Source organism: Brassica napus, chromosome A4 (genome assembly GCF_020379485.1).
Source record: "Brassica napus cultivar Da-Ae chromosome A4, Da-Ae, whole genome shotgun sequence".
NCBI classification, from domain to species: domain Eukaryota; kingdom Viridiplantae; phylum Streptophyta; class Magnoliopsida; order Brassicales; family Brassicaceae; genus Brassica; species Brassica napus.
The window spans coordinates 12,685,029-12,696,649 of NC_063437.1; the positions used below are offsets into that span (position 1 = coordinate 12,685,029).

Below are 11,621 nucleotides of genomic sequence, written 5' to 3' on the forward strand. Positions count from 1 at the left end.
ATGTTTGTATGCCACTTTATTCTAAAAATAAGAATAAAGTAAAGTAAAATTTATCTCATTTTAAATGAAGTGGAAAAGTTAACGCTATTGATATTGTTTTTTTTCATCCTATTTTATTTTTTTCCACCTTTTTTACTCTATTATTTAACTAATCACACCTTTAATGTAAGAGACCATTTTGCGTAGATAATTTTTACCCAAAAACCCACTGCAGAGATGTGACATTTTAAGTTCTACGATAGTTTTAAAAATATTGATGAAAAAAAAAGGTAAATATATAAATTAAGCACCAGTCCTGCAAAAGAGCAAAGCCGAGAAAACCTTAAGAAAATGGCACAATTGGCGGTCGCATCACTGCTTTAATAACATCTTTAGCTAGCCTCAGCAGCAAAAACAACCTTATTGAACCACAAGTTTTTCATATAGCCAACTCTCTACAGTAAATCCACGATGGGATTTCGAAATACACAACTTTTCCACCTAATAAATTGTATCTTCCTTCTGTTATATATAGAGCTTTCTGCCTTTCACCCAGAGCAACGCATCGAAAAGATTGACATATAAATAAAGGGTAATTTGTAATTTCAATATTTTTATTTCAACATTTAGTTCTGATGAATTACATATAAAATAATTTTGATTATACTAAAATGAAAATATGGTAAAACATATGATCTAAATTGATATTAAAATATGTAAAGTATATGACTGATGTATTTTCTGGAAAAAAACATTTTACAGTCGGAATTGTAAGACTTAATTATTCAAACCATTCATCTGTCTTAATTATTTTTACTACTCCATTATATTCCCCATAAATCGGTTTTAAAAGATTGGATTTGTAATCTTATAAGGGTTTTAAGAAATTATAAACAAAGCAACGTTTAGGTAAAATACAACAGATTTGGTGGTTCAAAAGATATAATCATTACTTCAAAATAATAAGTTTGCTTGAAATAAAAAGAAAATTGGTGGCCTAAATCCTTCACTTAGCTGGTTTGTCTTCTGGACCAAATATATAGTGTCATCACTATTCATATTATATCCATGAACCGTGATTTGAGTGTAATATAGACGAAAATAAAACAGATTAAAATTTTTGTACTATTATACACAAACTCAACAATAGATCCTGCTCGGTCCCACACAAATATTAAAAAATGGTGTGATTGCTATAATGTCACCAATTTAAAAAACTAATGTTATTATTAAATTAATCTGTCCAGATATATTGAACGGGAGCCTCATATTATTGCACAGACAAGTAGGGAGTTGTATAGTCTTCATTTTCACCCTAAATTCAATTACTTTCATAATATGTAACATAAAATCTAAATCCACGTAATGGAGGATTTGATTTTAGTTTTCTTTTAAATGGATATAATCCTTCTTACGCCAAAGTAATGGTATTGACCCTTTGGACAGTGATAGGCAATTTAATATATGTGAGGCTTGCAATGTGCAAATTTCTTTTTGAACAACACACGATTATATTAATCTAATGTTTACAACCGTCCCGCCCTGCACCGCAGTTAACAGTAACAAAAATTTCTACATATACTATATATTTATACGTTTTTATAACTGTTAAAATCGCATCGCAGTTGAACCGCTTGTTCTGCACCGCTCAAATCGCAGTTACCATTCGGAGCCTAAACATCGAGAAAGGTTAAAAAAATACAATAAGAAGTAAACTGAATGGCAAATGATATATGAAAACTATTACAATGAAAATAGAGATGGATATGTACAAGGGACGAAGAAACTCAAAAATGCACTTCAGTTGAGATTCGAAAACAGGAACAAATGATAGTCAATAAAATAACGTTGATAGACCTATATAAAAAGTTAGAATGTTGACCAGCAAATTTTTTTTGGTAAAAAGTTCTATAACCATTGATAATATAAGAAATAAAAAAACAAAATCGACTTGATTTGAAACTGAATAACAAACATGGTGTACCAGAGGCTAAACATCCTACCTTGGGGCACAAATTTTTTTTTTATGATTAAGATCATTTCCAGGTGGTTCATTCTATTTTTTTTAATAGACTAATTTTATAATAGAGTTAATTTTTACTCTAATGGTAAAGTAAAAAATAAAACAATGAACAAAAAATAAATAAATAAATTATTCTATTTATATAGTAAATTCACTTTTTATTATATTATAAAGTGAAAAATATAATAGGTTTGAAACAATTTACTATAACTCTATTTTGTTGATGTCTTGCACCCAAAAAAAACATGTTGAATTAACATCATTGATTATATGATTGCGTTATTTTTTATTCTATGTTTACTATTAGAAGATTTATAATCAAAATTTAAATTAATTTGTAGAGCAAGCAGACTGCCTTATAGGCTTATACGACTGGAAATTTAAGACATTTATAATAGCTATTGAAATCTCAATGGGAAGACCTTTTTTATGTAACAACTCAATGGAAAGACTTCAACCACTAAAAACCATAATACGTTGTTGATCATACTGTATTTTTAATTGAATTTGGCAACAAAATTTAAGCATATTGTGTTAACGAACAAAATTTATCAGTCAATTTTTGCTTTATCATCTATATGGAATACATCGATTTTTTTTTAAAGGCTGACCATATATACATCGAACTTGAACTGTGAAACCTTTGAAACACGAGTATATTCAACCATTAAACTACGAAGATATTAGAATTTGCAATGATACATTGTAAACAATAGTTATAAAGATGAGATCATACTTTAGGCTTCATTAGAAAATATAAAGTTAGACTAATTGTTAATATACTTTAGGCTTAGATATCCTAATTAAAAAAATACTCCATCCGTTTCATAAAGTTACATGTTTAAAAAAAATTATGTTTCAAAAAGATATATGTTGTATTTTCAATACATATTTTATCAACTAATAATGATTAATTGCAAATTTCAAAAAATCTAATTGTACTTTTTGAATAAGATCATCATGATTATATATTTATATATATTGGACATATATATAATATTTTAAAAAAGGATTCTAAAATGAATAGCACGAGTAACTATTTACTAAAGTATGCGATTACAAACAAACTATTTTGGAAATTTTTAACAGCTAAAATACTGTACATTTTTATTATATTTTAACATTCAACCATATTTCAGATGATTCAGTATCTACATCATCTGATTCTTCGGCCATGCTTGATTGGCCGTTCTATTGTAAAGTCACTAACTATCAATACTTTGTTTTTATCTCAAGTTGGATACATTTATTGTATGAATCTACAAAAAAAATTATATCAATAGTTTAAAATCATGTTAGTTTTCCAATGTCAGATCTCATCGCATATTTAGGTACTCAAATGTCCACGCATTAATTTTAAGTTCATCCAAAACAATACACACATAGAAAAAGGTGAAAATAAATTACGTAAATATCAATTCATGGATTTCTAATTAGAGATTAATTAACTACATAAACTAAAGTCACTATTTGTTATTTTTTTTATATAATATTTTTTTTGTCAATGAAATTTTATAGAACGGGTGAATTTTTCATATAAGATGTTAATTTAATTTATTTACATGATAAAACATCGATCTAATTTATGAAATCGAGTTCCAAAAACCCAAATTATAAACGTGAAGTCCTAAACTATAATAATCTGTATAAATTAGATGTGAAATTTTCCAAAATCATCTAAAATTGTCCAACTAATATTTGTTTTATCTTTATTTCTAAATACCACTCAACTTCTTAACACATTGAATACATTTTTAATTCTTTTTCGAGATTTCTTGATAGTGTATTAAAATACAAAAAGCAAATTACCAGATCAGGTAACCTGTTGCTCGATATTGTGGATATGCGTTTCGTCGCCCAAATTCATATAAAGTCAAAGAAAAAACAATCAATTATTTAAAAAAAAAAACAACCCATTTGCTCTTTTCAGGCGGATATCATATTGTAGTACAAAATAAAAATTTAAATATCCAAAAATATTATTACCTAGGTCCTAAACCAATACTCTGCACGAACGTTGTGAAGCCGCGTCGAGTCAAGAAACCACTATAAAGAGTTCACTCAGCCACATTCACATAACAAAACAAAAGCATATACCTACTCCAGAAAATAAAAGTAAAGTTCTAAAGTTGTCTCCACGTAATTCTCTGCTAAGGTACTGTTCTGGGCTTTTGTTTCTTATCCAATTTATATTCTTTCAAAACTACTTCGCTTTCTTGTTTTTTTCATATCAAGAACAATAAATTTTAATGGTCCGAGTGTTCTTGAAAACACTAATTAATAAGTAAACGTTTTTGTGATTTCCACAGGCAAATGGAAGATTCAAGCTTCACGGATTTGATGATCGACACTGATGAGTATTTCGTTGATGATTGGGAACAAGATTTCCCGGTGATACCCGGAGACACTACTGATCATCAGAGCACAAAACCGGGTTCTGGATCCGAATCCGGATCCGGGTTCAGTTTGATTTCCGAGAACAGACCAACAAAGCAAATGAAAGTCAACTCAACTTCTTCCTCTTCTCCATCATCATCTTCTTCTTCTTGTGATTCTCTCACAGCAGCACAAGTGATCTCGTTCGGTTCTCAAGACCCGAACATGAACGTGGTCGAGGCATCGTTTAACTTCTCTAACCAAGCAAACATTGAACCGAACGTGAGGTCCAAAAGAAAAGAGTGTGGTAATAATGGAGGAAAAAGAGAGCCACATCTACTGAAAGAACATGTTTTGGCTGAACGTAAACGCAGACAAAAGCTCAACGAACGTTTGATTGCTCTCTCTGCTCTTCTTCCTGGCCTCAAAAAGGTCAGAGAATCTAGCAACCATTTCTTTGTTCCATTTAATATTATTTTTTAAATATTAACTTTAAGCAAAGTTAATTTATTATACAAAAAGTTGATTTATAATTATTAAAAATATCTTTTTCTGCTTCCGTTTCTATTTTTTTCTCGAAAATAAAAAGAACTATATTATAAAAACTTACCTATATAATAGAGTTTCTCTATTTGAAAAAAAATATATATAGAAAAGAGTTGGATGATCTTGTGATTGTAAAAACTTGTGAAAATAATGCATTTTATAGTTGGTAAAAATTGCATTCTATTTAAGTTCAAATAAAAAAATTGACATCTATTTCCTTTCAAAATTTAGTTTCAGAAAATTGCACTGGACTTGTAAACTGCACGATGTCCCTTAAGCCGTGATACTAAACAAGATTTTTATAAACTATTGGGTTATGTGTATAGGCTGACAAGGCAAGTGTTCTTGAAGACGCGATCAAACATTTGAAACAACTTCAAGAACGTGTCAAGAAGCTGGAGGAAGAGCGAGTGGGAACCAAGAAAATGGATCAATCGGTTATATTGGTGAAGAGATCTCAAGTGTATATGGACGATGATTCTTCATCTTATTCTTCTACTTGCTCTGCTGCTGCTTCTCCTCTGTCTTCTTCTTTAGACGAAGTTTCTATTCTGAAACAGACCATGCCTATGATCGAAGCACGAGTTTCAGACCGAGATTTGCTGATTCGAATTCGTTGTGAGAAGAACAAAGGGTGTTTGGTTAAGATCTTGAGTTCATTGGAGAAGTTTCGTCTAGAAGTAGTCAATAGTTTTACTTTACCCTTTGGAAACTCAACTCTCGTAATCACCATTCTCTCTAAGGTAATAATATCTTATAATATTTTGAGATTAGCATATTGATTTGTTCCATACATAAATGTAATTGTTCTTTCTTTTTCCCCTAATATTTTTGCAGATGGACAACAAATTTTCTCGGCCTATTGAAGATGTTGTGAAGAACATAAGACTTGCGTTAGCGGAATAGTATTTTTCATAACCATTATGTGAATTTCGCAGCGACTAAAACGTGTGATTTGATCTCCAAAGTCAATCAGAATACTTGTTTTCCTTTTTTTAATCAGTAGTTGGATAATAAAAGCAGAGGAATGCATGTGATATGGGATGTGTTTGAGTGTAATAGCTGGATTTAGTGGGTGTGTGTGTGTGTAATGATGGCTGTATCATTGGTTTGATTTTTTTCCAATATCAATGGTTTGAATTAATAATGAAGATCCGTGAGTTTTTAATTGGTTTTAGAGGAACAAGAAATCTCGCTTGATTATGATTTCACAACTAAGCTGTTAAGTTAAATAATTGAAGACTTGTCATTAATGACGTAACTAGATACATCGGTCCACGTTTGACAAAAAAAAAAGATAGAAAAGAAAGTTGGTTGGTGGTCCATGCCCCATGGTTCAACGTAGGCTATAGATTTTTAAATTGGTTTAGATATTTAAGGTAAAACTAAATATTTTTTTTTTTTTAACAGGAGGTTCAAAGGTGACCCGTAATCCGCACGTGGTTTCCGTTTGCCCAAAGGCCCGTAATCCGCACATGGTTTCCGATTGTCAACCATCTAATCCCCCTGGTCCAGAACCAGCCGGCACTAATACCCATTAACCAAGGACCCAGCACCAACGCTGCGATAACTTTAAATTTGGGGAGGGCGTAAAGCATTCCGTGGCCACAGGGGGTATTCGAACCCGGGTCCGTATTGGTGTGTTAACTACCTCAAGACCACTAGCCCACCACCCTGTGGTTAAAATTTATTATCTTAATTTTTACATACAAGGTTATTAAGTGAATGTATAGGATTTTTTTTTCATCTAGAACTTTTTTAATTCAATATAGTAAAACAATAACATAAAAATTGATTGGATACACTTTTTTTTATTAATTGGATACATCGCATAAAAAAAATTAAAACAAACTCTTGAAAAACACATCTAAACCAATAGAAATATGATCGGACATATAAGACTTTAAGAAAAATCAATGGTGAAGCTCACACCGAATTTATGTTGGATTTTGTCAATATATTGATAAAGAAAGAACTTTGTTCCGCGTTTTTGAACAATCGATAAATCGATTTTGCCACTCAAATTTACTTTTAGACAGTTTTTCTATATCGAATAATAAAATAAAAAAATCCGATTCATTATTTAAAAGATTCATGATAAAAGTTTACAATTCCTTCAGATCCAAAACTGAATCATACAATATTAGCATCATTTCACGCGTCACTCGATCATATCAATTCTAAAAGATTCAATATTTTTTTTATGAAGCATATCTATATCTATATATATATATATATATATATATATATATTATATTAAAAGGGATATATGAGATCCATTGAGCCTGTCCACGTCAGCATAAAAAATCAACCAATAGGGGATCAGATATTCGCCACGTCAGAAGCTCCGCGCATGTCATTTGGGCCTCGCATTCTACAGGCCCGATAATGTTCGGAATCGAGAAGCCCGTGGCTCTCTGAAGTCCCCTTTCCCCTTTCCACGAAGAACCAACCCTAATTTATCAAAATGGATCTTCGATCCCCTTTCTCTTCCTCTTCTCTGTTTACTACGTTACACGAAATCTTTATGGCGATGGAGGCTTGCCGCAGAAAAACTTGCCGTCGCCGGCTCAACCTCCGTCTGAGAGCCAGAGAACCGCGGCGGAAGAACCAAGGACCTCAGCGACAACAATTGGAGCCTAGAGCACCAATAAGTCTGAGAAAAACTTAGTCTGTGTGATTGCCCTCTAATAAGTCTTAGTCCCCTGCTTTCATTTGTTTTTTTTTAAATAGTTCTTCCCTCTTTTCAGTTCTTGCAGGCGCTCTTTTGATATTTGTAAAGAGAACATTTTTGCAAGCAATTTATCATTGAGCATAATGATAGTAATTGCCACTCGATTTCCCATTCAGGTAACAATACTCTTTTAAAATAATTGTCACATAATGATTGTTTGCAGGAATAGCCATTACAAAAGAAGCTTTGGGATTTTGGACGGTGAAGTTGTTTCGAAAGATGGGGTGTGGATGCTATTGTTTCCCAATTAGTGAAATGGGTGATGCATGCTATGCTGCCACATGTATTTTCCAAGTCAAAGTGCATTTCTTTTTTAATTTCTATGCTATCGTAAATCTAAATGTCATGCTCAAAGTAGTTGTAAGTGATATCCTCTCTATTATTTCAGAGCACAATGGATACTCCTTTGGCTATGGGAGCTTTTGTTTCAGCAAGATTTCTTAAGTTTCTTCTTAGCACAACGGTTCGCAATAGGTATATATGTTCACTTGCATTCTCTTTCGGAATCTTGAATAAATTTTTATTGCATAATAAACTCAGTTGTTGCGTAGTTTGAGAGTGATCTTTACCGTTTGCACTTACGCAGGAAAAGCTTTGTGGTTCAAAGTAAGAGACTGGTCTTTGCGGGTTAGGGACGTCCAGTGCATGGATGAGCTGATTTTCTTAGTCCTGGAAGTGGACTGCAGAACAGTGTCTCCACGTCTCCTTACGGTATGTTTTCATTAGAGGTGTCAACTGGGCGGGCTGACCATGGGCTAGCCCAGTCCAATTCATTTTGGGCGGGCTATGGACATGCCCAATTAATAAATGGTCCAACTGGACAAAAGACCAATTGGTACACGGTCCAATTGGGCGAAGACCAAATGGACAATGGGTGTCCATGGGCTTCTTAAAATATAATTTCATGAGTTTAATAAAAAAAACATAACTTTACAATTTAACCAAAAAAAAAACAGTTTTATCGTTAAAATAAAAAATTAATGATTTTGACGGAAAACGTAATTCACAGTTTTGGCGGGAAAATTTAATTTTTCGGTTTTGGCGGAAACACACACAATTTCTCGGTTTTGGCGGAAAAACGCAATTTCTCAGATTTTGGCGGAAAAACATAATTTCTCGGTTTTAGCGGGAAAATGCAAATTTACGGTTTTAGCGAGAAAACACAATTTTTCGATTTTGGCGGAAAACACAATTTCTTGGATTTTGACGGGAAAATACAATTTTTCGGTTTTGGCGGAAAAATGTAATTTCTCAGATTTTGGCGGGAAAATACAATTTCTCAGTTTTGGCGGGAAAACACAATTTCTCGGTTTTGGCGGGAAAACGCAATTTCTCGGTTTTGGCAGGAAAACGTAATTTTTTTGATTTTGGCAGAAAAACGTAATTTCTTGGTTTTGACGGAAAAATAAAAAAATATCGGTTTTGGCAGAAAAACGCGATTTCTCGGTTTTTGCGGAAAATGAAACTTTTCGATTTTGAGAGGAAAACATAGTTTTACAGTTTTGATAAGAAAAAAATTACTTTTATAATTTTGGAAAGTAAACATAATTTTAAAATTTTAAAAATAAAATCTAAACTAATAATTAAAAAATAATTATAAATATTATTGGGTGTCCATGGACATGCCCATTTGGACATGGTCTCTATTGGTCTTGGACATTTGTTGGACCATTGTCCAATATGGACCACCCATTACTGCCCAAAACTGAAATGGTCCAAATGGTCATGCCCAATTGGGCCATGGACGGACCATTTGACAGCTCTAGTTTTCATATGCTCTTACATTGTTTGTTTAAGGGAAAGTCTCTATTGATCATCTTATGTTTATTTTTTTGGTTTAAACTTATAGTTAAGTGCTATATTTAGCCACTCAAAACACATACAAATAGGTAATATTCTAAAATATTCAACTTGGTTAGGACTTTGGTTTCCCTTGCTCCAAAGGTGGTCCACAGACCATCCAAAACCTAACAAAACAATTCCATCCAAGCTTAACCGAAGAGGTAATCCTTTTTTTTTATGTCTGTTGAATTCAACTTTCCGCATGATCCATTGTTGGTAAATTTTGTCTTCTCTTATTTTTTTTTAAACATGGTTGGATCAAGAAACCAACAATGTCTATCTTTTGTTTTCTCTGTCATAAGCAGTAGCTTAGATGCTTGGCGAACCAGCAATGTATTTCTTTTCTCATAGTTGTAACATGGTAGAGGAATAGATGAAGTATGTGTGCGCGCACACGTTGGTGGAAGAAGAAACCATTCACACGGGTAAATCACACCTAGGATAGAGGCAAAAAAACAGTTTGTGTACAGATGATTTTGCAAAAGTTTGATTGTTTATCTTTACGTTGCAGGAGAAGATTAAAAAAAAAGAAGGAAAATGCCTCAAATTTTTCTTCCTTGAAAAAAGGTTCAACACCCAACCAATCAAGACCCGAGAAACAACATGGTCCTTTAATGGCAGCCATGAACTCGAGTGTTCTCACCTGTAGCTACGTAATCTCTGGCACTGGCTCAGAAGAGCTGAACCAGAAAATGTGTTTAGTGAATTCATCAGTTGGGTTTGGTTAGAAGAACATACAGTTCCCGGTATCAAAGCTGTCCTAAGAGTTGGTGGTGATGTGGTTAATGGAAGAAGATCCGCCATGGTTATCTTAGCTGCTACACTTTTCTCCTCTACTTATGGATCTGCTTCCGCTAATGCTGGCGTCATTGATGATTTCTACGAAAGATCAAAGCCAACAAAAGTAAAGTCTTGAAACGTTATGAATCTTGTTGACATCTCTTAAAAAACCTTTTTATAATGCAAAGTAATCTATTTCTGATGATAGGAACTGAATGATAAGAAAACTTTAGCAACAAGTGGAGCAAACTTTGTTAGAGATCCACTTTGATTATATGTTTATTTTTCCTTAACACTCTAATTATATGTTTGTTTTCAAATAATAGATATCGCTGTCTCGATATACAAGAGTTGCTTGAAATTTGCTTTTGTAAAAAAATTAACAATATTGACGACACAATACAAATCCAAATTATCAAAAAAATATTATCGATATAAACCCAAATTTGTAAAAAAAAAATTATTCAAACTCCCAAACTATTAAATTCTTTATAAAAAGTTTACAACTTTCAAAGCCTCCAAAATTTAGGGATAAGTTTTTGAAGGACATTAACACTTATCCAATAACAACTCTCCCCTTTAAACAAACGAAAACGATAAGAATTGAAATACCTAAATATTGTTTTGTTAGATCAAGATAAGTGTTAAATTATAACTAAAAAATATTATAAAATTAACAAATGTTCCACACGAAATGCAGAAAAATAAATTATCAAAATAGATAATAGATACAAATGTATAATTGCAATATTAAAAATTTGAAATACGTATAATTGTAATTTTTGGTATTACAATTTAAAGATAACTTACAATTTAAATAAACTATACATTTTAAAATATTTTTAAAAAATATGATACATTATGTACTTTTTTTAGTTACTAACCCGCCCGTAGGGCGGGTCAAATCCTAGTTAGCTAGTAATAACGACAATGTCTTGTTGACAATGTCTTGTTTAAGTTTTGTTTTTTCTTTTAAGAATTTGTCTTATAATTGTAATGTCTTGTTGAAGTTGTTAAATAAAACAGGGGTCGAATAATAAATTGAGTAGGATCCAAAAGGCAGAAAAATCCAGCTTACCCATCTAAGTTTTGTTTTGCTTGTAATTATTATGGTTTATCGGGATAGCTCTCGTTACTTTCTTCAGTGCATAGCCGTGTTTGAAATATTTACATGTATATCGGGACTGTGTATCAGAGTTTTGAAGTTTACTTACACTTACAGCCGATAAGGCAAGTCGCGGCTCAAACAAGAGGAATAAGCCACTGGTTGATAATATGGAGTGGCTCTTACGTGCAATAATACTAAGTAAAAAAAACACATATTTGAAGAAACATACCAAG

The 11,621-nt window shown here is 32.2% G+C and overlaps 2 protein-coding genes across 14 annotated transcripts; both read left to right on the forward strand.

Annotated features, from left to right (window-relative positions):
* The first annotated feature begins 4,004 nt into the window (after positions 1-4,004).
* LOC106449804 (transcription factor NAI1) lies at positions 4,005-6,092 on the forward strand. Its single transcript, XM_013891500.3, has 4 exons — positions 4,005-4,157; positions 4,312-4,810; positions 5,251-5,667; positions 5,762-6,092. Exons 2-4 carry the CDS (start codon positions 4,316-4,318, stop codon positions 5,828-5,830), a joined length of 981 nt encoding a protein of 326 aa, XP_013746954.2. The 5' UTR covers positions 4,005-4,157; positions 4,312-4,315; the 3' UTR covers positions 5,831-6,092.
* A 1,125-nt stretch (positions 6,093-7,217) lies between these two features.
* LOC106416037 lies at positions 7,218-10,623 on the forward strand. Of its 13 annotated transcripts, XR_007339037.1 has the most exons (7): positions 7,276-7,594; positions 7,675-7,941; positions 8,047-8,132; positions 8,245-8,369; positions 9,578-9,661; positions 9,806-9,925; positions 10,012-10,623. XR_007339037.1 is itself a non-coding variant. In XM_048777640.1 (6 exons), the coding sequence occupies exons 2-6, from the start codon at positions 7,921-7,923 to the stop codon at positions 10,147-10,149; spliced, it is 471 nt and encodes a 156-aa protein (XP_048633597.1). In that variant the 5' UTR covers positions 7,275-7,598; positions 7,675-7,920; the 3' UTR covers positions 10,150-10,623. The 13 variants fall into 13 exon arrangements, 8 of the variants coding, with proteins under 8 accessions (XP_048633597.1, XP_048633599.1, XP_048633598.1 ...); XR_007339035.1 differs by having other exon boundaries at positions 7,261-7,958; XM_048777640.1 differs by lacking the exon at positions 9,806-9,925 and having other exon boundaries at positions 7,275-7,598; positions 7,675-7,958.
* Positions 10,624-11,621: the final 998 nt, after the last annotated feature.

Excerpts from the sequence above, each read along its gene's own strand:
- LOC106449804 (XM_013891500.3), top strand. The coding sequence starts at position 4,316 with ATGGAAGATTCAAGCTTCACGGATTTGATGATCGACACTGATGAGTAT. Across the intron at positions 4,811-5,250 it reads TTCTTCCTGGCCTCAAAAAG|GCTGACAAGGCAAGTGTTCT; the intron begins GTCAGAGAATCT and ends TTATGTGTATAG. Across the intron at positions 5,668-5,761 it reads TAATCACCATTCTCTCTAAG|ATGGACAACAAATTTTCTCG; the intron begins GTAATAATATCT and ends ATATTTTTGCAG.
- LOC106416037 (XM_048777640.1), top strand. The coding sequence starts at position 7,921 with ATGCATGCTATGCTGCCACATGTATTTTCCAAGTCAAA. Across the intron at positions 7,959-8,046 it reads CATGTATTTTCCAAGTCAAA|AGCACAATGGATACTCCTTT; the intron begins GTGCATTTCTTT and ends CTATTATTTCAG. Across the intron at positions 9,662-10,011 it reads ATCCAAGCTTAACCGAAGAG|GAGAAGATTAAAAAAAAAGA; the intron begins GTAATCCTTTTT and ends TTTACGTTGCAG.